The sequence below is a fragment of the Excalfactoria chinensis genome, chromosome Z (genome assembly GCF_039878825.1).
Source record: "Excalfactoria chinensis isolate bCotChi1 chromosome Z, bCotChi1.hap2, whole genome shotgun sequence".
In the NCBI taxonomy this organism is placed as follows: domain Eukaryota; kingdom Metazoa; phylum Chordata; class Aves; order Galliformes; family Phasianidae; genus Excalfactoria; species Excalfactoria chinensis.
Window position 1 is genome coordinate 26,212,647 of NC_092857.1, and position 27,837 is coordinate 26,240,483.

Here is a 27,837-nt window from a genome sequence, read left to right on the forward strand (position 1 = left end):
TGAACATACTTTATCCTGCTATTTTAAGATTATACAACATCAAAGACACATTTGCACAGAGTCTTGGAGAGCCATCAACTTAGAACACCAAAATAATGTCACCTAGTGTGTAGGGGGAGGTTATAAGGAGGATTAAAAAGCAGTCAGGCACAATATATTAAATGAGTCCATGACTAACGAGGTGTGACAGCAAAGGGTTTCCTTCTTTTCAACAGAATAGATCCCAGGGTTGGAACTATTATTTCACAGTGCCTTTATCATGTTGGAATTTTTATGGTTATTTTTGATGAATTCACATGTTTTAGAGACTTTTCTGACGCTAAGCCAATTTTCACTTTTAATTAAAGTCATAAATAATCTTAATTCTGCCTAAAAAGGTTTATTGTTTCTTACTTTTTTATTATTATTACTGCCAGGAAATATTTTAAATAATGAAGTATGATATGAGTTAGCAATTATAAGTTCTCAACGGTCCAGTAACTATACTGTGTCTTGTAAGCACTGTACGTGGCAAACTTTATCCACACTTCAAGTATCTGGCTTGATTGATGCCACACAGTTTATTCTTTGGGGCAGTTTTTATTTTTTGTAGGTTTTACTTATTTGCCTTTCCATATATTAATGTATCTCAAGCAACCATTTGCAGAGATAAATCCTTATTAAAGAGGTCTGTAAAAATAAGCAATTTTAAGGCTAAAACATGACCACAGAGATCAAAGCAAGTAGTAGAAAGGCCCAGATTTAAGCTGTTCAGCACAAAGGGAGAATGGTTAAATATACAAAAATACATAGTGAATGAAACATTAAAGACAAAATTCCACAAACTGTTAAAAACTGACATCTTTAAAGACAGGAGATAACATGTTACTTTACTTTCAGTTAAAGAAACAATATAATGAGGACTTGGGGATTCTGGTGAATGAAAAGGTTGATGTGAACCAGCAGTGTGTGTCTGCAGCTCAAAACGGCCAAATATATCCTGGGATGCCTCAGAAGAGGAGTGGCCAGCAAGGTGAGGGAAGAGATTATCTCCCTTTATTCTGCCCTTGTGAGACCCCATCTGGAGTACCATGTCCAGGTCTGGCGCCCACAGCCCAAGAAAGATGTGGACTTATTAGAAAGGGCCCACAAAGGGCCACAGTGATAATTAAAAGGGCTGGAACAGCTCTCCTACAAAGAAAGGATGAGAGAACCAGACCTGTCCAGTCTGAAGAAAAGAAGGCACCAGAGAGACCTCACCGCAGCCTTCAGGTACTTCTAGAGAGCTTATGAAAAGTTGGAAAGCCCTTTTAAATGATCTGATAGGACAAAAGAGAATGGTTTTAAACTAAAAGAGGGGAGATTTAGGATAAATGTTAGGGTGGTGAGGTGGTAGAAGAGATTGCCCAGTGAAACTGTCTATGCTCCATCCCTGGAGATTATCAAGGCTAGGCAAGATGAGGTCCTGGGCAGCCTGATCTGATGGGTGACAATTCTACCCAGTGAAGAGTGGTTGAAAGTAGATGATCTTTATGGTGTATTCCAACTCAACCCATTCTATAATTCTACGATCATCTGTGTTCAGGCCCATTATGACAGTTTTAGATGACAGTTTTCACACAGATTTCTTCTAATGCAGACTTTCATTTACTTTACATGCCTGTAAAATCTGTAACAGCCAGTGGCTGGGCAGCTGTGCTGCCCTCCTGGAAAAGGCAGGGCAATGCTCAAAGACCAGCTTCAGCAGTCCTGCCTGTAGTCAGCTCATGCAGGAGCAAGCGCACAGTTAGCAAATCTCTAATTCAAGAGTGGGCACTCCAAATTCAGAGGCCTCTCCTTTTTAATACTACAGGACAGTTCCCCACAAGCTGAAATTCAGTTCTCTGCTGCCAGGTCTTGCTTCTTTGTCAAAACACTATTGAATCAAAATTTAGTAGTCAGATTTGTATACTGCAGCTTTTAAGACTGTCCCCTTACTTTTCCTATGCTGTACAACATAACACATTTTACTACTCACCATGAATAAGCTGTACATTAAATTTAAAATTTTTAAATGAGAACTCCTTTAATATGGGGTAATGTCTCAAAGGTTTATCTATTCCTATACCAATTCACACAAGTAACCCTGTTGATGACAGAGTTATAGGATCATAGAATTACAGAATTGTTAAGGATTGAAAATATCCCTAAGATGTGGGTTACTGCCACTCACCTTATGGTAAGGGTGACATAGTACTGAAACAGATTGCACAGATTGGTTATGGAGTCTCCTTCTATGAAGATATTCAAGTCGCGTCTGGACACCTACCTGTGTAGCCTGTTATACATTAAATGCTTTAGCAGGGTGGTTCGACTCAATGACATCTTGAGGTCCCTTCCAACCCCTGCAATTTTGTTATTCTGTGATCATCTAGTCCAACCCAGTCCATCTAGTCCAACTGTTCATCTATCACCAATATTGTCCACTGAGCCACATCTTTAAGTACTGCATTTACCCTTTCCCTGAACACTTCCAGGGACAGTGACTTCTAACCTTTCTTTCTCTGAAGAAATTATTCCCAATATCCAATCACTTCCCTTTATAATGAAAGCTTATGTTTCTTTTCTGCAATGATCTAAAGTAATGAAATAGTGCCAGTGATTACTGTAAGATAATAATAATAATAATAATAATAATAATAATAAAGCTCAGAAAAAATCCACATCATTCCCTTAGGTCAGACCTCAGCTCTTCAAAGATACACTTCTGCATACAAATAACTGTTGACTCAGAGCTGATATTCAAAGGGACCTCGTACTGTGAAATATCTTGGTATTTGGAGGTGTTTGGCAAATAAAAACAGAATTTACAGCTTGAATCACACACTGCCCATCCATCCTCAAAACCCATCCTTCCATTTGAGACAGGCAGCATAAACTTGGATTTTATAACATTATATATCAATCAGATGTCAAAACAACAATTTTTTTTTTTTCAAAAAGCAGTTTAGTTTTTTGGTCATTATGTATGTTTACTAATAAATCATCACAACAGCAAATAAAAAGTACTAAAGAAGGCAGCCTCATAAAGTCAAAGATGAAATTATGATCTGTGTAAGAATGATAATTTTATTACCTTCCATTAATGGTTTTTCTCATCAGCAGTCTGAAATCAATGAAGGCACTTAATATGAATCATACATCTAATATTAGAACACTGACTTTTCCATATAATATTTGTACCTGCTAACACAGTAGAAAACCTACCTTTTTCCTAACTTGCTGGTCTTTGGAAGAATGTGCTTTCACATGTTTTCTGAGTGAGCTTGGATCTGTGTATCGTTTTGTACATCCTGGAATCTGACATGCATAAGGTTTCTAAGCCAAAACAAAAAACAAACAAACAAACAAAGAAACACAAAAATTGTGGATTATTTTAACTCATGAGAATCCCTTTCGATTTTTCGAGCCTGAAAATCACACTACTACAAAGAAAAATGTTGCACATCATTAGAAGCTCAGGGCTCAGAAATTTATTAGAAAGCGAAAGGAGGAAAGTAAGTTTTGTACAGAAGAAAAAGCAAAGGAAAATCTTTCACTATGGTATCTTTCATTGTTACTTTTTTTTTTTTTTTTTTTTTAATTAACATCAGTGCAGTGAATGTTGTTAGGTATACTCACAATTCTTCCACCCTCAGAGTAATCTTTGACTTAATCAGTAATAAGCATTCTTTAGTGTATCAGGTAAAGAAATTTCAGTAAAGGCCCAGATAGACTGTTTAGGATTATAGAAGAATCTGCTTCAGAAAAAAAGAACAAGAAAAAGTGTTAGTTTACTGTATTACAAAGAGAGCAAGCAAAAAACCAGTGCAAACACTGAATAATAAAGTATCAAAAATACATGTTATATTGTGAAGTATAAGACAAGCTTAGTATAAGACCTTAGGCTCTTTTTTTTTTTTTTTTTTTCCTAATAAGACCGTTTCAGAGAGAGGCCAGTCCTGTAACATCTTTTCAGTTTTCTAAAAAGCCCAAATAATTTAAATCACTGAATAAATGAAAATTTTAACAACTACCTCCTCCTGATTGTTCTAACCTGTCTTCTCAACTGAACTGCAGGACCACAATAAAGAGCACTGAATGATCAGACAGTCCAATTGCTTGCTAAAACTAGCTATTTCACAATTTAGCCATTTTGCAAAGCATTTCTGAGAGCACACTTGTGCAACTGATCAACACATCAGCCACGCTTTCAACTATCCCAAAATCGTTTAAGTTTTGTGACAGCCTTTTTATTTGAAATGGCAGTGTTCTCATTCTTCTGGATTTCTGCACACTGGAAACTGCTTGTCATTGATGAAACCTGATCTTTTTTTTTTTTTTTTTTTTTTTTTTTTTTTTTTTGTGAAAGATTTATTAAACAATCTTGGTTGTGAGTCAGATATATATATTATAGTATGAAAAGTTTTAGATGCAGAAAATTCTTCCTCTGTTGACTTTCTGGTACATGCTCCAGACTTAATGTTCAACTGAGTTTTTGTCAGAGCATATCAGTTGTTATGACAGATGGCATTTGTGTCTTTCAATACCAACTTCAGGTTTCCTATATCTCATGATGGAGGAAGCCATTCTCTCTGCCTTTAGTAAAGCCCATGGAGCTATGGCTTTTTGTTCAACTTGAAAAGCCAAAGCATAGCCTTCTCCTTCCTATTTCTACTGTTATGGGCTACCTGCTACCACCAAGCTAGCAGAAAAGAGCACACAGTTTAATGCACAGGCAAATACAATGCTATTTTTACTTCCTTACAGTGTCCAGATGTGTCCTCTGGTGCTTGGCACGGTCACTGGAGTTGCTGAAGGCTTTCTGGCAGCCGGGGTGCTGACAAAGATATGGCTTTTCACCCGTATGGCTCCTTAAGTGAATCTTGAGATTTTCTAGCCTGGAAAAGGCCTTCTTGCAGCCTTCAAACTGGAAAGGAGAAGGAAATTGTTGGAAGGTAAGCAAAACACAGCAAACTGCAACAGCAAACACTGAACAAAAAGTTAAACACCTTTGCAGGGATCTAGAGATCCTGCTACGGCTGGACACTTCTGTGGAAGTGAGGAAAGCCTGGCACTGCAGCAGGGTTGGATCTGCTTAGAACATAAGAGTGTATTTGTCTCCCTAGAGTGTGGCTGAGTTAGGAAACAAAATACTACTGCTAATTTACAAAGGGCACAATAAGGCCCAAAGTCACCAGTCAGCTCAGAGCTCAGCACCCCCCAGTCTCTCTGGGGAGGATCATCACTGTGAGCTAGCCACCCTTATCTCAGCTCCGGCTTTGGCAGAACAGAGGCATCTCTCAGTATCAACCCAACATACGCATCAACAAGAAAACCCAGAAAGGAAAATGTCAGCCTGTTCTGTCTTGTTGATGCCATTGAGAGAAGTGAAGAAAGAACTCCCAAATATCTGTGTAATCACCTTACACCTACCTATTTGCTTGAACACAGATCATCAACCGCAGTGGTACTACAATGACTTCTGGAACACTTCTTTACCTTTCTGCTGTGAGTGTTTGCATGAGGTACTAAAAATAATGAGTTCATCACTAGAGCCCATCAAAATAGAATCTAACCCTATGGGTAACCAATAATCACATGGCAGTATTTCTACACTTAATCAAGTTCTGCATCTGCAGAGAAACCTAAGCTTATGTGAACAAAAAAAAACCACACAGTTCTTCATCTGTCATGCTCACATAGTAAACTTCATCCTCAAGAAAATTAAAAACCATCTGTTCTGTTTGAAATCACTAGTGTCATGTAGACTTCATTTCAATTAGACTTAGATAGTTATGAATGTTAAAAATGTGAGCTTTTGTAATTCTGCTAAAAGATTGATTAATTTCATGAGTTTCAACTGGTGCACATTCTACTGAGCAACATCTAAAGCTAGTTTGCAGTTCTTGAAAGCTTGTAGTAACACATTAACAGAGATATCAAACACTATCTAATGCAAAATTTCTCCTATTCCTTTTACTCACTTGAAAAGAAACAGACCATTTTCCACTTTTCTTAGAATAATATAAATATACATTTCATTTTACTTTTTTTCAGTGCACGTATGTTTTCAAAAGCACAGGTAGAAAAATACTGCCATAATTCTGATCATAATTGCCATTACTATTAATTACTGTTACTAGTTTGTAAGACCCTAACAAAACCCTAAAAAACAAGACAGTAAATTAATACTTCTATTTTGGAAAAATTACTATTAGAAAATATTGCAAAATGAGTACAAAAGAAATTACTTAGCCATATCTTATAACTGCCAGCTAATCCATGGCTAACCTACATGAAATGACTAATGAGATGCCTAAAGATGACCATGACTAATTGTGCATGTATTTTCTTTCAAAACAGCAGTTTTGGGGTTTTTCCTTTTTGCATTGATAATTTCTCTGGTCCCCTTTCAACTACCTCTGCATTAACACTGGATATGAAGTAGAGATCAGTATTTCAGTAATGGTACTTTTTCCAGTGCTAGATATTCAGGTAAAATCACTTTTCTATGTCTAACCCTCATTTTCACCCATTTTCAAGTCTTTAGATTTTGGAGAAGGTTTTAATTACAGTTGGTAATATTAAATTCCCAATCAGACACACTCTTAGCTAGGCTGAATTTTATACTGTGTAAATATAAGCTGCATGCTTTGTTCCTGCTTGTATTGCTTTTCATTTGTCTGCTTTACAGTGCAGCTTTTCACAATGCAATCATTCAGCAAACTCCACCAGGTCATCACACTAGTTTTCTGCATTGTTCTTCCTCCATTCCAGACTGTAGAAGCAGCAGCTTGATAATGCTTGCTCCCTCTAAGTGATGAAGGAGAAAGAATAGAAAGCAACCTCGTAACAGAAATGCGACCCTGTAAATGTGAAGTACAGTCTGCTTCTAGTGGTTGACTGAGTCTTTGGGAACAGACTGAGAAAATCTGAGGTATCAAGTTCTGAAAGATGCAAATGGCATGTGAGTACCTGCTTGAAGACAGGACTGAATGTTGCCTTGGCCTTGTGCAGGTAAGCTTGTTGCACTTTGGATTCCATTTGCAACAGCAAGTGTTTGACTTACTCTCTAGATTAATATTAATGAACTGACAATCCTTGTGGGAAATAAAATTTTAAATCCTGATCTTTGGAGAAAGTGATCTGAATGAAAATATGTCATTTCTGAATGCTATCATATGAGAATGCATACATGCAGATGGAGAGAATCACATCCCTGAAAACTACAGGAAAAAGTAATCTACAAGAACACAAGACCAGAAAACAAATCCTTGAATTGTTTCATAATTGTGCAGAGTTTTTAAATTATTTCTTAGCAGAAAAAGGACAAAATGAATAACTAATGTTTTATGTATATTTTTCAATTAATTTTGAATATTCTGATATGCTGATGAAGTAGGTTCTGTGTCAGCACCAAGGCAGATGGTCTGACAAGGACAAAGTATCTTTCCCCAGCTTTGCGTTTATTACAAGATGAAATGTAGAAGCTGTTCTTTATACAGCTTCCAAACAAGAGTGATGCATTTCAAACATTAATAACAGTCTTTTAAAAAGCATTTCCCTTCCTCGACAGCATTAACAGGGTGCTACTTTGCAAGAGATGTGAGGGTTTTTTAAAAATTGAGAGTAAGACCTCACATAAAAACCTTTTAAATAGCTTTTTATTCACCAAGACTCTCCTGACTGGCAATCTTGTGAATGACACATAATTAGTGTCAGACTTCATTCAAAATGATGACATCAGGTGCTCACCAACAAGGACACTGCAGGCCACAGCTGAGATTTAAAAGCTCAGGTTCATTTCATTTGAAATGAGTGCTATGCTTTTAACCCTTACAGCTGTTAAATGGGGAAGAACACAGCATCCAGAGAAGTGCTACATTATAATGTGACCATTGCTTTATGAATGGAGTACATTTTGTGACATGGTGATTAAATGCTTAGCTGGATGTCTGAGTCTGTATTTTCCTTAAGACATGCGAAGGCTGGGATTACTTTCTACTTTACACACAGAATCACAGAATCACAGAATGGCTCGGGTTGGAAGGGACATCAATGATCATGAACCTCCAACCGCCCTACCTGGCAGGGCTAAACTTCCATGTTTGCTAGATCAGGTTGCCCAGGGCCCCATCCAACCTGGCCTTGAACACCTCCAGGGATCATTATGAAATGATACAGTGCCTTGGAAACTTTTGTTTCAGAAAATAACGACAGACTATATTTATATGTATTGCTCAGATTATTAACATTATTATTGCTTGTCGCATAGTTAGTTGATGTTTGTTTGCCCAGCTAGTCAATTAGTACTTGGTCCAAGGCTTGCTGTAGTCAATTGGTTCCCTCCACTGCAGTATCTTCTCTTTGGGTATTTCAGGCAAATTCCACTACGGTTTTAAATCTTGCATGTAGTAAGCCTAACTGTAAACAAAAAAATAATTACAGACCATGAATAAGCCTGAAGTGTATTGTTTTTTATCTGCTTTGTGCTTGCTTTAAGCTAAGAGGCTTACTATATTTAACAGATTTACAAGAAGGTGTGTATTCTGTATATTGCTCATATTTAAAGAGATTGTGTCTAAAGAACAGATATTTTGTGAGTGTGTGTGAATAGACAAGTAATAAACTGTATCTTCATCTGATTTCTGTTATCTCATACATCTGTTGACTTGGGTATATTTTAAGAAGAGCTGCATACTGCTGTTATAAGTGAAAAATGAAAGTAAATAAATACAAAAAATGAGTAAACAAAAAGGAGTAACAATAAAAAAAACAGTTTAAACATGCTTCTCAGGGGGGTCACTATTCACAGAGAACACTAGTATGTTAGTTCTGATGGGACAGAACTAACAGATTAATGATGTCACCAAACTTCAGTAAAGGTGGAAGAGGTAAATGTAGCCCGCTGACAGTGCTTTCTTCTCATGAGAGCTCTCATTACAGATTGCTCTTTTTGTTTTCTTGATCAATGTAGCATGCCAAATATTTCAGAGATCTTCACACTTCAACTTAAATGAAACACGGAACACTGAATATTATTTATCCTCTGAAATAAAGGTGTCAGAGACTCATTCACCAGGGAAATGTGACTCTCTCTAATGTTTTCAATAGTTTTAGTGAGCATGGACATTCCAGCCTTAGAAGCCACTTCTGTTACGGTAGAGTAGGTAAATATTTTGATATGTCCCTTTAAAATAAACTATTACTGAACATCTCAGTTGGTACTGATTCAAAATCCGTATGGAACAGAAACCATCAGAGGAAGAACAAAAAGTTTGGAAACTCTTCCACTGCTTCCTTTTGGAAGACAGTGATCCTGATCATTCCTGGTCTTTAAACATCCTTTCACTTCTTCTCTATTTTCTCTAAAATATTTTCTTTGATCTTCTAAGAACTGAGGACTCCATATATACTCGAGGCTCTCTCAATGCAAGTTGACCTTATGTGAAAACTTTTCACTATTAAAGTGGCAACTAAGCTGTAGTTGTTTCTCTTGCTAAACCTAGAATTCATCCAGAGCTGAATGCTTCTTTCTGCTGATTATCTCAAAAAACCAAATACCCCTTCATCAAGACACAAACAAAAAACAGAATAAATAGCCTTGCAGGTATTTTAAAAACATATGCCTAAATAGTAGATTTTCAGACACAGAGTTGAGTAACTATAAATCACATTCTCTCTGAGAAGACACACATAGGAGCATTTTGCTGTTGTGAATCTCGCAAAGAACAAAAATATGGTTTCTGTTTCACTAGAAGTAAAAAAAGAAAGGAGCAAAAGATCAGGAATCCTTTGAAGCCCTACCTCAAGTGGAAAAGAAACAAGAGTCTGGGTGATATTTTTTTCATCTAGTTCTTTGCCCAAATTCAAATTAGATTCATTAAATTTTAATTAAAAATTAAAATTTATATATATATATATATATTTATAATAACAAAAACAGCTATGCATAGGAACAGGAATATTCCATTCAGCTCTATCCTATCCCACTGTATCCCATCCCACTGAATCCGTAAATGCACAAACTGGGAATTAAGGCTTCAGACAAACAAGCGTACAAACTATTCCCAAATACCATCAAAATGTTATTTTTACAGTTGTTCAACAATGTAAAGCTCAATTGCTATTTTTCACAGATAGGAAAATGTAAAAGACAAGACAGCAGTAAGAATATCTCCGAGATACATGAGACTACTGGTAAATAAGTAAATGCTTAAAAAATACTGACAGTGTAAAAGCTCTTAGCACAGCTGTTTATATACCTGTGTGAAGGGTTCTTTCTAGCCCAAACCACATGAGTAAAAGGCCAGCTTCTGGTTGGCATATAATCTATTAGTAAATTCCATTTATTCTTTATAAATTTATTTTCCTATGGATTTTTTTTTTTTTTTTTAAATTTGAAAAATCCATGTAGATCAGTGCCAGAAGCAAATAAGCACCAAGAGGTCCATTTGACCTTTCACAGGCACAGCATTTGCCTAAAGAAAAAATCACAGAAATATAGTAGAACATGCCTATAAACACTAAGAAATAATTTACTTAAGAGAAGTTGACCTGGAAAGAAAAATGCTTGAATGACTCCAGTTTTGACAAACTGACACTCATGTTAATTCAAGGTCCTGGTCAGATAGCTTTTATTAAAGCAAAAGCATAAGGCATAATTTAATTGGTTGCTTGTTTATGTAAAGTGCTGTTCCACTTAAAATGCCTGAGATAGAGAAGCATAATGTGTGCATAATGAGACATCACAAAGAGAAAGAAATATAGTTGGCCAAGCCTTGACTTGAATTTAGAAGTTCAAGGTTATCTTGAAAAATACACCAAACAACATCTTGAAAAGGGCAAAGCTCTGTCTTATAGAGATGTATGGCAACTTAATTTTTCATTTCAAGAAACAAGAAAAATTATTATAAAACAAACAAACAAACAAAAAGCAGTTTTTCACAATTTTCATATGTTGAAATCCATTCAACGGTTTTCTGAGGGAGGCAATATTTTTGAACTTCTTTTCAGACATCAGAATCAGATGGCTGAATAAAGCAGAAGACATTATACCTGTATTCTCAAAGCTGTTCCCTTTAGACTGAGAATACACCTAAACTACAGCACAGTAATCTCAGAGTTAGGTTTAATCAAATGAAAGGTACAGTTTGCTTTTTTTTTTTTTTTTTTTTTTTTTCCAAGACACTTAGCATTTTCCTTATAATAACATTTTAAATGTTATGCTATCAACAAAACCTTCCAAAAATGTTTTTTTATTTTTCCCATTGCTTTCTTCTGAATTCAGATGAGATAATTTGCTACCTGTAATAGGAATCTTCTTATTGCTGGCAGAGACTCTTAATGGCATTTCCTAATAAATAAATTAAGTATTCTCCAAAAATACTAGTTCAGAAACATTATCAATATTTCTCACTGACAATGAAATGAGATATCCCTTGTCAAATTTTTAAAACAGATTAATTGATGTTCAATTGAAAAGTGTTTAGATTAATATATGCATGGCTACTGAAAAATTACAAAACAGAAAACTCAATAAAAGTTGCTATTCAGCAAAAATGCAAGCAACTGATAATAAAGTAAATGCAAGGTCTTAACCTTAAATACGAGCATGTTCCTGTCAGCCTAGACTTCAGTCATAATAACCAGGCCCCAATTCTGCATTCTTTGAATATGCATCATTTCCACTCAAGCCAGTGGGTATTTGGGATATGAAAAGAATGAAGAATTAGTTTTCTAATCCTTAGGCCACAATCCATGATAATTATAGTGCTTCAACAAAGTATTGCTAGCTGAACAGCTTTGCAGCACCTCGCAGGGCATTAACAGCAGGATTGTGCAGATTTATTCTAAGTAACATGTAAAATCATAGCTTTCCCCTTTCCTGAGCAGAGGTGAAAAAGAGCACTTATTCAGCTCCCTCTTCATGGCAAAGCAATGGAGAATATTCACCTCATGTTTTGAGAGAGACTGACACAAGAAAAGACTGATGGAAAACAAGGCAAAACTGCCTGCATTGTAATCAGTGGGAGTCCATCACAATTACAAACAGGCAGAGGATGTTTCTTTTCTACTCAACAAGTAATCCATATGCAAATTTCCAACAACATTAAAAATGCACTCCCAGCTCAGTAAATGTTTTCTATTCTTGGCTGCTTAGCACCCTCAGCTTTTTCCAATTAGGCCCTATTTGTTTAGTTAAAAAAAAGAAAGAAAAAAAAAAAAAGAAAGAAAAAAGAAAAAAAAAAGAAAGAAGTTCTAAAGAAAGGATTAAGCGCTGTATCTTATAAAGGAGAAAGAACATAAATTAGAAATTCTTTCTGGATCTGGAGTGTGCATTCTTTAATCTTCCACCCTGCTGGGAAGTGTAATAAGAATAAGGACAGAAAGAAGCTTTTTTGCTTCATTTGATTTGTTCAGTTGAAAACATGCTTTTGACTATCTGGAACTAAATCCCAAAATTCATGACAACTCAGACAATACTCTCACATGTTATAAGCCTGAGAGTTAAAAACAGAGCTGGGAAAGCTTAGAGAAACCCACCTGGTGAGCAAGCTCTCCAGATCCATAAAGGCAAGATACAGGGCTATACTGATGTCAGTAAGTCAGCCAAGACTACAAGAAGATGGTGACAATAATTGAGGTGGCGGCAATGCAGTTCAGTACTGTGACCTCAGAAGGAAAACAACTTTTAAGATGACCAATAAGTCTGATTAATGGGTATGAGTTAGCAATCAGTGAGGAAACAAATGGAAGAGGATAGGTCAGAGGTTAGACACCACTTACCAATTCTTTGCAGTAGAATGGAGATGAGGTCTAATGATTGTGCCTTGAATTTAAAGTTACGAAATCTTAGTGATAGAAAGAAATAAAAGGAGAACACTAAAATCAAAACTAAGCACATTCCTTTTAGGATTAAAAAAAAAAAAAATCACCTTGCTTCTAAGTGCCAAGTCAGTTTGTGACAAATTTTGTAGTGATCCCACATGTGTGAAAAGGAAAATTATTGGAGTTATTATCCTCTATTCATGTAAGTGAAAAGCACAAGCAAGTACAAATGGAATGAAAAAGAGGGGTGCAGTTTCTCCTATCTTTCCTCTCTGCTAGCATCAGAAAAGACATATGAGGGAAGCAGGATGGCCTTCCATTCAACAGTAACAAAACTCACCTCCCAACTTAAGAGCTCAGTTTGTTACTACATCATCTTAAACAACTCAGCTTATGTGCTCAAGACTCATCTCTTAGAGTCATTCCTTGCAGCTGACAGAAAATTTTGGCGTCACCAGAAATCAAATTGCAAAAACAAACAGGGCTCTATTTTAGGCTAGGCCTACTCAGAAAAGGTCTGAGAGGCCAGGTTAGGCTATGGCTGCAGCCAGGCCAAATGGTAGTAGCTGCATTCAGAGTGTTGCCAGTCACCTGGGATCAGTGTCTGGATTAACAATGCCATCAAAAAACTGGTGGTATAAATATTACAGCTGAACATTAGATCAGACACAGGCAGGACTGATCAAATCAACAAATGTGTCTGGATATCAGGAAAAGGAGTTGATAGAAAAGCATGACCATGCAGTTCTGAAACTGAAGGACCATGGAAAACATACAGAAGGACAGCACCCAGCAGAGCTGCTGGCATAACTGGCTGTAAACCTATGTTTGGATCACACCCTTTTTTTACTACAGAGATCAGCAGCAAAAGACAATGGCCAGGACTGTTATTCTTCCTGCCACAAAGACTGTGCTAAAAGATTTATGTCCCTCCCAGCCAAAAAAGATAATATAGTGTAGAATCCATGTGGATCCTCCTGAAAAGCTGCACTCCTTTAAGTCACAGATAGGAACATTTAAACCCATTTAAGCAAACAATCTTTGTTACAAAAGGCCTATGGTAGGACCCTGAGAGATTAGTGTGGAAAAGCTCCCTTGTGGTGAGGCAAAAAATCTCTGCAAAAAATTAATAGAGGAAATGTTTATGACTGTGGTCACAGAAACGGTTTAGAGGTGTGCTGAACACTGTTCTTCCCCTTAGGCTCTACAGAAGAGGCATGGCAGTGATGCAGAAACATAATTATTAAGTCATTTGGGCATAAACATTCATCAGTGTGTCTAGCAATACATTTCTTCCTCTTGAATATGTAAGTAGAGAAATCTCTTACACATCTTACACGAGTAGTTCTCACTATGCAAGCAGGGTTTAAACTAGGTTAAATCAAATGATCAAGGCAAGAAAGACTAAATAGAGAAATAAAGCAATAGACACAGACTGTTAGTGGAGCTGACACAAGACTTGGTGAATATACAAATTCTTAACTTGTCCAGAATCAGATTGCGATTTTGGAGGAAAGTCTTGAAGGATCTACAGAATTTACAGAAGCAGTACACTTTAGAAATGAAGTACAAGACTGAGATGAGAAAAGCCAGTACAGAGCATACAGAGCAGGGTGGAAGAAAGAGATGCATAAAGTAGGAACAGAAGATTACTAGGCATGGCATATGACTAAAATTAAAGAAGTATGTCCAGTAATCCATTTAAAATTGTTAAAACATTCAATAGTCCTTGAAATGAACTCTTTTCCACAGTGAAATAATTTCTTGAAGAAGGTACAACAGATATTAGAGCTATTTTTGCACTGCTGGCTAAAAACATCATGCTTTATTTTCTATTGTAATGGTCAGTGCCATTGAAACAAAGATGTTATAATATACAGAAAATCATATAACACAGCTGAACATTAGGTGAAGCTTAAGTGAGCTAATAGAAACAGAAGACTAAATCTGAACCTGGATTTATTTCCACCTTCTAATCAAGTGCAACACTTAAAGTTAATTTTGATGTGCACCACACAAATAGTTGAAAATATAGTCTGCCACACTGTATCTATCTGGAGTTTCTGCTTCAACTTTTGTTTACATTGTTTTCATGGAATCATAGAATCACAAGGTTGGAAAGGACCTACAAGATCATCTAGTCCAACCATCCTCCCATCACCATTACCACAAGCCACTAAACCATATCTTGTAGCTCCTCATCCGGATGCCTCCTGAGCACTGCCAGGGACTCCACCACCTCCCTAGGCAGGACATTCCAGTTACTGACCACTCTCTTAGAGAAAAAGTTATCAAAAAAATGAGCACCTGACTGCACAGATGTCCTAGTACAGGGTAAGATCTGGTATTTATATTATACTTCAAGGTATACTGATAAATGCTATAGGCATTTATTATTCACAGGCTTGTAAACAGGCAAAATTATCTTCATATAATGTTATCTTCTCTGTTAAGAGTGAAATGGAAAAGAGTCCCAGGGAGGTGGTGGAATCACTGTCCCTGGAGGTATTCAACAAATGCTTAGATGTACTGAGGGACATGGTTTAGCGGGAAATATTAGTGATAGGTGAAGGGTTCAACTGGTTGATCTCAGAGGTCTTTTCCAATCTTGTTGATTCTATGATTCTTAGAATGAAGAACACGCTAGCACTGTTCCATAGAGCTGTACAAATTAACTAATGTCAATGGGTGATCTTTTCAGGATAGATTCTGTTGTAGTCAATATTACTGACTCCAGCTACTGGTGAGTAGGACCGTGAGAAACATCTGTGATGTTTAACTGTATTTTGCCCTTTTTTTCCTATGAACCAATAAAGTATTAAAATCAGAGTGTTTTTTCTTTGAAGATCATCTGAGTTTCAGACTCTAGAGCTGGTAAAAGGCACACTCATTTGCAGTTCTGGGTGTAGCAGAATAGCAAATACTGTTTTCTGTATAAAACTGACAACTTGCAGAAAAATATTTCTTTTCTTGAAAATTCATCATAACAGGAACAACAAGAACCCAGAAAGAATAAGTATGACATTAATGATAGTACTGCTTGTTAAGAAGACTGTGCTATGGATTCTGTTTTGTCAGTATTTGGTCAAAAGAAAGCCCCACAACTAATCACCCTTGCTATCTCTGCTTGTAGTGACCTTTTGCTGCTTCTTAATAGCACATACTGTGCTTCCAAAACCATCACGTATTATGAGGAACTGAGGATGAGTGTGCTTGTATAGTGATTATACTCTTTTATGAACCACACATTAAACACTCTCCATTAGGTGTATGACAACTGTTACTCTGTTACTCACATGATCTTTATTACGTCACTTTTACTCCTTTTTTCTGTGGTCTGAAAATCTGTGGAAAACCTGAATAAGTCCACTGCATTTAGCTAATTTAGTATACATTCATACACAGAGTTACCTGAAACATTACAAGCCACTATTGTCCAGAGAGGACTAAAGGGCTCTTACGAAGATTCCTCTTTAATTTCTGCTTCAATTTATAGCATGAACATTGCTTGAAAGGCTCAATTGTTTTCTTCAGTGTCCTGATGTCCCACCAAACCAAAATGAATTGATAGAAATACAGCCCATTGATGCTTTTGTATCACTACAGAAGCTGATGGCAATGTTCCACCCATTTTGCTGAATGGTGTAATTGGCCTTCCAGAGAGGATTTAGGATTTTAACACATTCCCTGTTTGGCTGAGCTAACCAATTATTCTGCAGTTGCTGTCAAGGCTGCAGACTTCTCTTCATCAGGGTCATTAAGCTTGTCAAAACCAATTTGTCACCACAACTGCTGACCCTCATTGCATCTGACAGCAGCACAAGTGTCAAACTAAACAGGTCCTTGCATTACAAGAAAGCAAATGACTGATCAGAGCCCACCAAGCATCCTGACGGTATGCCTCAGTTAGGCCTTCTGACCCCAAGAAAGGTGAAAGCAATACTAGCTAAATGACATGGGGTCACAAAATGATACTACTAATCATTTTGTAAAATAAGTTAAAAAAAACTTTAAATAACTAAAGTGAATGTAGACTTAAAGGATGTATGTAACCTGCAATGATGGAAATAAAATTTATCATTGTTTTGTTTTGTTTTAAATTAAAAAAGAGATAATGAAAGTCACTTTTTATGAAATTAAATTCTACAAAAAACAACAACAAAAAACAAAACAAAACAAAAAAACCAAAACAAACAAACAAACAAAAACAAAAAACACCAACAAACACACATATATATATATCAGCAGATCTAGACTGCACTTCATGGAAAGCTGCAATGATGCATTATTTATTTATTTATTTATTGTCTATGTGAATTACATTTATTTAAGCAAGACTTATGTTTCATCATCAATACAGTGACTTTGAGCACTGGAGTTAAATTTAAAGAATTTAAACTAAAGAATGAAGAAGAAAAGAAGAAGAAAGAAATGGAAGGTAGTGATGCAGAGAATCTCAGGATTTTGTGGAATTCTAGTTATGTCACTCAGTATCCAGTGTCTGGTGACAATGACCTTTTGCCTCCTTTCAGCAATATATACTGCTAAAATCTTTGTAAATTCAAAATTAATGAAACCCTTTATTTTAAGCTAAGAGTTGCATGTGAATCTTGTTTTCTAGCCTTCATCATTCCTTCCCTTGGTACATGAGGAAGCATCCACAATTAAGGGAAAAAATAAATGCTTAAAAAGCCGCATCATTACTTTGAGCTAGCTTTTAATTTACATTTGGGAAAGGGACTTACAAAATGACTATTCCATTGACTGGCAGTAAAAAAAAAGAAAGTGGTGAGACAGTCTTCATACTCCCTAATATTATTGATTTCTGAGGTAGACAGCCAGTCTTCATTTAGAACAGACTCAACTATTTGTTGTTATTTATCCAATTTTTTCAGGGAGCAGAACTGACAATGAGAGATGCTATATACAGAGAAAGGGGATAAATATTTTTTTCTCCTTTGTTCTGTTTGATGGTCAGTAACTGTAGACAGACAGAAAAACCATTGCTCTTGCAAAGTACAACAATATTTGATAGAACTAATATGTTTGGATGATTCCTGTGAATATCCACAAACAATATACCTAATTTGAAGTTTGAATTCTGAAATTTTTAGAAGTGCCAACTGGTTACCAAAAGCAGATGAAACAGAATGCAAAAATGAGCTTCTCTGCAAATGTTACAAGTCAGGAAAGCAGCTACCTAAAGCTACAGAAAGAATTATTTTTAAGGATTCTCGGAGAAACAAAAACAAAAAAAGAGTAATATGTATTGTTCTTATTCTTTGTAAATAAAGAACAATTCCCATATTCTTACCATATTAATCTTGGCTTACTTTACTTCAACAACAGATGTCAAGGTTTTAAAGTCACAAGAGAAAAGCATGTATGTCATTATGGAAAATAAAACAAAAAACAAAAAACAAAACAAAAACAAACAAACAACAACAACAAACAAAAAAAACGAACCAACCAACCAAACAAACAAACAAAAAAAAGCAACAAAACAAACAGATAAAAAATACACTTAGTTTCAATTAAGCTGATTACATATGCACAATAGACCATGCTTATGCCAATAATCCTTGGAAATCTTAACATCTTAACTTCCAACAGGAAGGAAACAGTGTCCTTCAGATTACTATAGCAATGTTACACAGAAGTGAAGGACCAAGAACTCCTGCATACAGAGAAGGATAACAGCAAGGAAAATACTGTACTTTGATATTTGCTTTTCAAAGCATTTGTTTTTCTTATAACTAGACCAACAAAGACTCAAGGTCAAGCTGTCATTATCTAATTAACATTCTATAATGTGGACACACTCCTGTTTTCTGTTGGTGTGAGGATATAGATCATTTCATAGTTTTAAACTTACAGGCTCTTACAAATCCCTGTCATTAATCGGTATATTCATCTGGCTACCACAGGAAATTCATGCTTTCTAAGTGTCAAGATGGACAGAAGTTGACTAAAACTCTGGAGTTATGAGAAGCAGTGAAATACAGCTACACATAATGAATAGTAGTTTGGTGTTAAAATATTATTTCTGGTGAACTTGACATCACTTTTGTACATGGTGTTCAACATATTTTAAAACCAAAACTTATTTATAAAACACTTATTTATAAAACACTTATTTCAAAGGGACATGGGTTCTCAGCAATGCATGAGTACTCAGAAAAAGCAAACTTTTATCTTGATAGTCCTGAATATTCATGTTGTACATATGAGAGTATAAATACCGCTATGTGGTAAAGTACAGTTTGTGTACCCACTGAGAACCATATTTAAAAAAATAGAGAAAAAGACTCAAATAAAAAGCTTAGAATCAGTGTGTTCACATCAGCTGAGTTTTGAGTTACTGCTGCTCTCTTTCATGCAGAGAATTTTCATAGTGGGTAATTAAGATATTAAAAATGACTTATAAAAGAACATTTTGTAATCATTGCATCAAAGTGTAAATATCACATCAAGTGTAAATATCAAACACAACTGCAGAAACACTGAGAATAAAACCTTAAAAACATGTAAGAAACGCTATGTATTATTCTATTATACATAACACCTGAGATGGTAAACAGGCTATGGCACGGTGCTATTCTATGAGTAGAACAAAACAGATACACTAAGAAACTATACTATACCTAGCCTAGCTATATTAAAAAAAATGCATTCAGATCTGTATTTTCTAAAATGATTTAATAGTGACCTGCACTGAATAAGGGTTAAAGGTGTGCCATTAAAAAGACAGCTTGCTCTTTCAAAAGTACAAGCACAAACAATTCATTTATAACTTGAATCACACATTTACTCTTACAGCTAAATTAGTCTTGTGATTTCAGTGTTCCAATATTCCATTTTGATATGTAGATGAATTCAGCGGCACAAGGCTGCTGATGTGTACACCTGCCAGCCAATGGTATCTCCAACTTTAACTGTTCAGCAGTATCTAATGGTTGACTAATTGCTCCTCCAACATGTTATATTGCAGAGTGTGGATTATCTCACTGATCTTTCCTTATTTGTTAGTCCTTATACCACACACCAAGGAATACAAATTCCTTCTCCAGTATTCTGTGGCAATATTTTTGTATAATTAGTCAGTTGAGAGCAATCTCATTGGAGTTCTCTCAAGCAAACAACTTAGTCAGCAGAGATATTCAGATGTTCATTGAATGGCTTGAGTTGGAAGTGATCTAAAAGTCCATCTAGTTCTAACCTCTCTCTGGTCAAGGTAAAGCCAAGATACTGTGCTTTACAGCTGTAAATTTTGCAGTCTTGACAGCAAATGTTCAAATGCCAATTTTGTACACAGCAAAATGATCTATTGCATAGCATATTTATCAGTTGCTACATATAAACATACATATCAGTTGCTATATATACAACTTTCAGAGATACTTAATGCCAGTTTCCCCTTAGACACAAGCATCCTGGAGTTTTGGAAAGCAGATATTCAGCATTTAAGTTGAACACCAACAAGAGTGATGTACTACAGTTTAGGAGATTGGTTTGCTGACAGGAGATACTAGTTTCACAGTTATATACCTACATGGCAGTGGAAGAAGTGACATATTTGCTATCCAGACCATAACAAAACAGCACTGTCTGTAGTGTTCAAGTTCAATCTGAGGCCCAATAACCACAGCACCCACTGATCTTTGCTGTTTCAACACTGTTGTACCAATACTTCTGCTGTCTTTCCAGTTGTGCCTAAGAGTATCAATATTTCATTATTCTTTTCCGCTTCGATTGCAGGACATTTAAAAATTCTCTTGATAGCAATCAAGATTTATCAGGCCACTATTGCCCATGGAAAGTATGTAATTTTTACCACATGTTTTATTTTGGATAGTTTTAGTCTTTCCTTCTCTCACTGCATATCAGTGAGTGACTTACTTCAATTTTGGTTTTCTATAATTTTAAACTAACAGACAAGGCCATTAAGGTAACTTGAGAACCTTTGTAATTTTGGCTTCCAAAAAGAGGTTACATGCAACCACTGCTCTGGCACTTAAGTTCATAGTAGAAATAAACATGAAAATATTATCCCCAAGTGGTTCATTGGAATAAGGGATGACAAAGAAGCAGATCTGCTACAGCAGTTGAATCAGAGTTAGGGCTTCCTGACATCTGTTTATCAGTTACAGAAGACCAAACTGTAGCCTTTAATGAAAAAGCTCTCAGGACATATATCAGAACAACACCATTTTCTTACTCAATTTTTAAAAATGTAAAATACCCTGTAGTGACTTAAAAAGGTGATGTTAAATATTAACTGATAATCATGTTTTAATTATCAAATATGTAGACTGAAGCACAATTTTGTGTTTTTGCTGTCACTCATAGCCTAAGAGTTGGATGATATCATATGATATCATATGATTTCATACAATGCAAATAAGGTACATGCCACTCTAAACCCCATTTTTGTCATTTCGTTTCCTTTACAAGTGGGATATACTGCAAGTTTATAATGAAAAATTACATTTTCATATTTTTGTTATCACCAAGTTGTTCTTCAACATGCAACTTGAATTGAAATCATGATTCTAGTCAGCCCGATTAATTCATTCTCTTTAAAGGTTGTTTTCCACATGAAATTTTAAAATATTTTTCAGTAAAAGAATGCAATGCCTTCTTCCAAGATCACAAAATTTAAAAAAAAATAAAAAAATAAAAAAAATTGAAGAACTTATGTTATAACTGTGATTGCCATTTCATTTGAAAATAAATGCCCTAGCTTCCTTGTCAGATTGTTTGAAAGCAAACAAATATTGAGTTTAATTAGAAGTCAAAAATAGATCTGGAAAAATAGAAGTAGATTACTAGTGCTTACATAGCCTAAAATCATACTAGCTCTTCTTTGTTCTCGTTTGCTTATTAGTCATTATTTATTTTGGAAATTCAGTCCTTCTCATTATTAAACATTACAAAAGCCACTAGAATACTCTAAAGAAATCGTTGTCTTTCAAGGTTGTCTTTCACTCATCTTTTACCATTAACAAGGTCTTCCTTTGACACAGTGAATTTCAAATGAATGTTATTGTACTGAAAACTTCTATTTACTAGCTAGTGTTAATGTAGCTGATGCTCTTAGTGGAAAATGGTATTTCTTACATTAATTACCACACTGTTTGGATTTACGCTACTCTCCCAAAGTCAATGAGCATTACCCAAATTTCTGTGAAAACTTTTTTTTTTTTTTTTTTCCTTCCTCCCCCTCCCCCCCCAGCAGTGGGAAGGTCATAGAGTTCACAGAGAATTTAGAACAGGATTGTTATGAGGTTTAAAAGAATAAGATTTTTTTCTTGCTATGCAAAGTTAGAGTACAGACCACAGATGATCTAGAACTTGGGACTTGTAAACACAGTTTACAAGATTTGTATACTATGTTTTCAATGTTGTAAACTCAGTTTGCAAGATTCCAGTACATCTAAAGTATAAGAATAGAGAACAGCAAAAGAATATAATCTGTGGAAAATTTCACCCTTCCTGGGATAAATTTTCTGCAGAACTCGTTGCCCTCATTAGTGAGAGAATAGAGACTCTGAATAATTTTCTTTTTATGGATAATCAGACCAATAGCTTGCTAATCAGTATTTTCTCTCTCTAGTGAGAGGGCAATGACACATCTCCTTGAAGTCAGGCTCTCACTAATAGGAAAGTGTTGTGTCCTGTTGACCAAAATATTTTAGCTAGTAATTTACCCTAATAATGAATCCATATGTTAGAAGTTTATCACAAGTAGGCAGAACTGGGCTATACTTGGTGCTAGAAGACATTTACAAAGGCTGCTCTGAAAGGAGAGTCTTCTCTTTTCTTATGTTGTCCCACAACATCAAGGTGGATGTTGGGAGTATGGCAACAGAGGTCAAACCTTCTCACCAGCATTCCACTGCATGTTGTTGCTGTGTAACAGATGGCAGCAGAGGGTGCTGTGCACTGATATACTTTATATTAAAACAAGATTTAGTTACCTTCCTAAATTTGCTAAGAAGCAACTTGTTCTTTTTTTAATTTTCCACCCCTCCTCAACTCCCTCAACTCCCACACACACAGCTTACATTGGGATATCACTTGATTTATTAAACTGAGTTGCTGTTTTTCTAAGCAGAGCTGGATTTCTGCTACTACTACCAATTGTTAAGAGAGTTGGTGTATTTTTGAGAAAGGTAAAGCAAACACTAAAGAAACTGCTTCTCCAGTTAACGCTAAGGAAAAGACCTTGTCAAAGAACAAGATACAGTTAGTTCCAAGGCCATCACCCACTGGATCAGACCCGTCTTGATTTTAAAAACGCTCTTGGCATATTAGATGTATGAACTGTGTGCCCCCAGTGGCGCAGCGGTTTAAGCTGCTGCCTGCGGCACTGGAGGGCCCGGGTTCGAATCCCCCCTGTGGCGCAGGGGTAGAAGTGCCCCTTCGCTACACAGGGGGCTCGAAACCCGGGAGTTGGACTCGATGATCTCTAAGGTCCCTTCCAACTCGCACGATACTATGATACTATGATGATGATACTATGAACATATGCTTCATATTCTGGTAAAATACAACAATCGTTAATCCTAAACTTGGATATGATAAGAGGAACAATCCAAAAGTTTATTTCTGATACTAAAACCTATTTAAAATATTGTTTTAATTTCTTTTAAAAGAAAATGGAGAAATGTTTGACTTACTATTTTTCACTTTGCTATAAGCACATCATCTCCTTTCTCATCATAGAAAGAACTGGGATGAATACCGTGAGCCTTCAAAGAGAAATAAGCAGATGCCCGGGAATAAGAGAGGACAACTACTCATAAATTGATAAAGAGGAAGACCATGACTATAATCTGGAACAACAGATGGCTGATAACATGAGTATTTTCCCACCTTTGCAGACAGACAGAGACCATCATAAGGCAGGAAATCTCCTCCTAGGCTACATATGGTGCTTGCAGCCATATTAACAGTATTTGAAGTGGAGGGGAAAAAAAAAAAAAAATAAAGCAAAAAAAAAAAAAAAAAAAGTAAAAGCTTTATGATCCAGATGCTTTGCATTTTCCACTTCAGTGTGTACAATCTTCATGTTGCTGAAAACATTATACAGTGAGTCTCTCACATGACTGTTTACAGGCTCCATAAAAGCTAAGCCACTCTGGGAAACAAATCCATCCATCCATCAATCTCCATACATTTTAGGCCTCCTTTTTTTGCACGAGGGAAATGGGGAGGTGAAACAGTTTCCCCAACATCATCACAAAGTTTAACAGAGAATAATGAGGCACAACACCAAGATGCCCATGATTAACCCCTATTTGTTTGCCTATGTGGTGATGCTGCTAAATATACACTGGCAGCTGAAGACACCTTGTTACTAGTTCCACTTCTGAAGACTCTAACACAAACAGAATGGAAGTACTAATACTCCTGCTCTTTGCTGTAAGTGCTATATTCAGTTATTTAGATGTTTTACTGCTTGGTGGTATTTCCTTTCTCACAAAGTATGGGATGGGCAAAATGTTTTCTAAAACCAGAATCTGTGAAGAAATTAGTACAAAAGCACAGGGTATGCTGAGAGAGAGGCATATATTCCAATCAAATGGAAAAAAAAAATTTTAGGAAATCTACAGGATGTCTAAGACTTCTCCAGATCATTCTTTCTTTTCTGGCATCTCCTAGGAACTTCTTAAATCTAAGGGCATGCAAAATAAAACTCTATGATTTTTCAATGCATGGAGATGGTATGAAGTTAGGTTATCTTACTCCTCAAGAACACAGAATCACAGAATCCTTAAGGGTCATCCAATCCAACTCCCCTTCAATGAAAAAGGGCATCCACCGCCTGACCACATTGCTCAGAGATGCATCCAGCCTTATCTTGACACCTACCACTTCTCTGGACAATTTGATCTAATATTTCTCAACCCCTAACACACACAGAAAAAATCTTATATCCAACCTCAGTACCCCCTCCTTAGGCTTGGTACTATTTCCCCTTGTTCTATCAAAACAAAACCTGCTAATGTGTCTATTCTCATTTTTCTTGTAGGCCCCTTTTTACCGAAAGGCTGCCATCAGGTCAACTTGGAGATTCCTCTCCTCCAGGCTGAATATTCACAGATCTTACAGCCTGTTTTCATAGAATAGGTGTTCTGTTCCTTTGATCATCTTTGTCAGCTTTCTCTGTGTCATGGTTTTGTAATTTTGCTATCAGAATTCCACATCATAACATCATGTAAAGCATGGATAATTTAAACAAATGTGCAGCTCACAGAAGAAGACTACATATCCCAGAGAACATCACGGTCAGGGATAAGTCACGGGACCAGGACACTATATAATCTCACTTCGGGGATGGACTCACTCTCTTGAATCCTCAGAGCGTGGGGGAGCAGTCCAGCCACTTCGCCTAGAGCTACAGTAGGCCTCTCAGTTTTGGGACTCACTCTCTCTTCTATTTTGCTTGATTCATTAGCCTTAATTTCAATTAATTTGTATTATATTGTGTTATCCTGTATTCCGATATAGTATTTAGTAAATAACTGTGCCTCCTTAGATCATTGCCACTGTTTTTCTTTTCCCTTTCCCTTTTTCTCTTTTCTTTTTGGGCCAGTGGCCCTGCGGGCCAGCTGCCCCCTGTCACAGGCGCAGGCAGATTTTCGGTTAACCCATGACACTCTGGATGCACTTCAACAGGCTTATTTCTCTCCTGTACGGAGAACTTGACATCCAGATGCAGTACTCCAGGTGAGGCTTCACCAGTGCAGAAGAGAGATGCAGGATCACCTCCCTCAACCAGCTAGCCATACTTCTCTTGGTGCAGCCAAAAGGGCTGTGAGGACGTACTGCTGGCTCATGTCCAACTTCACATCCACCAGTACCATCAGATCTTTTTTGGCAGGACTGCACTTAATCCTTTCATCCCCCAGCTTGTATTGCATTGCCTCGACCCAAGTGCAAGATCTTGCATTTGAATTTTTTGAACTTCATGAGGTTCACCTGGGCCCATGGCTCAAGCCTGTCTAGTTCCCTCTGAATAGTATCCTATCCCTTGAGTGTGTCAACTGCACCACACAACTTGGTGTCATACACAAACGTGCAGAGGATGCAAAAGTCATAACTTAGCAGCTTACAACACAATACATTTTTGATCTCTAGCATGCATTATGCAGATATACACTGGGAAACAAAATCTCATTCAAACAGTGGTTTAATTCTCATCTCAGCCATTAGGTAAAATTAGGATAAATTATTTTAACAGCATGCACACGTGTTATTTTGACCTGTGATCATAACATGATTTGTATTTCATATAAAAAAGGTAGAAGGGCTTTGTAAAAGACTTCTGTTTGTACTTCTCAGCTAGAGAAAAAATCTCACTTAATCCATATTGTTTAATCGAATCTATGGAAAATAGCCTCATGGAAAGTACCATTGACCCTAGCTTCTCTCTGAATCAGCACAGACTGTCTAGCTCTGTTGTTCTTCTGTTTCTTGTTTACTTTCCTTCAGAATTTTATTCTCACTTCTCTGTAACCACCTTCCAGCAAATCAGCTAATTAAATACCACAGTGGTGACAGTGAATTTCAATGAGTTCTAAGTGACTACTCTATGGAGTCTTGCCAGTTTCCCAGCTCAGCTAACAGACAAGTTCGGCTGAAGCAAGTTCACAGTGTTTTTGCATAAGTTGCTTATGACCCAGCAAAAAACGTGTATCATACTTGGTGCTGTACAAACAGGGTAGCTAACTGCCCCTGCAAGTACTTGCAAAAAGCAAATAAATAATAAAAGCGAGAGTATGATGTATTGAACAAAAAATGCCACCATTGTAAAGACAAAAATCTCACGATTTTCATTTAACGAAAGAGCTTCGGTGAGGTAAGAAACTGTAGAAATAAAAATGAAGGGATAAGGTGAAAACTGTATGGGAGCAATGAAGGAGGTAAGGAATGGAAGATTAAAAAAAAAAACAACCAACCAACCAAACAAACAAAAACAACAACAAAAAGCAAACACAAAAAACACAAACATTTGATTTATACAGGGCACAGAAAAATTCCCTGTGAAAGGTTTCTCTTTTTAGTAGTTTCTTAAGACAGAAAGGGGGTAGAAGAAGAAAAACATCCTACTCCCAATTTTTTATGCCCCAAGAACCAACACTCCTGTGCATATTCATGAAGCTAAAAGAAAAAGCAAAGAAAAATAAAGCCCAAAAACAAAGCCCAAAACAAAAGCTAACAACTAAGGAAAATTATCTTTAAGTTTCTAATAAATGGACAGTTTTCCAAAGAATCAGTGCTAAAGTTCTGTTTATGTTAGACTATAAAGCATGCTACCTATACATTCTATATAGCATTAGCATTGGAATATGTATGACTAAGCAATAATCATGAATTTAAAATTTATGAACAAGAATCCTCTTTTGGTCAGAAAGTATGCACAGACCTTTCATGAGGTCAAATTTTAACATTTCTGACTAAGAACTACGTACAAGTAATTTGGAGCTGAACAAATGCAATCTTAATGATTAAATTTCTTTGTTTGCAACACAACTAAACCTTAAATTTTTTATTTTTATTTTTATTTTCTTGCAATGAAAATTGAACTTTGAACAGTTTCTCTAAACAGGAATTACAGGATGAATTTTGTTACATGTTCATGAGCAATTTGTCATTCAAATTTTATTTCAAAGCTGCAATTACCATTTAAAGAGAGTTCCCATGCTCCAGAACAGACCAAATTAGTGTTCTTAATAACATTCCTTACATGAAACATTCATTCTTCTTTATTGTGATACTCTTCATTTTAAAGCCAGCTTGCTAAGTTGCAGTTTTTTTTCCTCTGTAATTTTGCATATGAAAGCAGAAAGTTTATTAATAGTGTGCTGTCCAAAGTATACAAGTGCTAACAAAGGAAAAATCACACATGCTTTCATAATTCACAGTAATGCTTCCTCCAAAATTATTTTTCAGGATGTTTTGGATAAACCTGATATAAAGGCAAGTGTTATTGTTACA

General features: G+C 36.2%; 1 protein-coding gene across 2 annotated transcripts in view; it reads right to left on the reverse strand.

Annotated features, from left to right (window-relative positions):
- Positions 1 to 27,837, reverse strand: part of GLIS3 (GLIS family zinc finger 3) — a 146,181-nt gene that overhangs the window by 39,408 nt on the left and 78,936 nt on the right. For both annotated transcript variants that reach the window (XM_072358974.1, XM_072358973.1), the window contains exons 4-5: positions 4,766 to 4,927; positions 3,226 to 3,336 (exon numbers count right to left, since the gene is read on the reverse strand). In XM_072358974.1, coding sequence (XP_072215075.1) covers positions 3,226 to 3,336; positions 4,766 to 4,927 — 273 coding nt within the window. The remainder of the gene's footprint in view (positions 1 to 3,225; positions 3,337 to 4,765; positions 4,928 to 27,837) is intronic.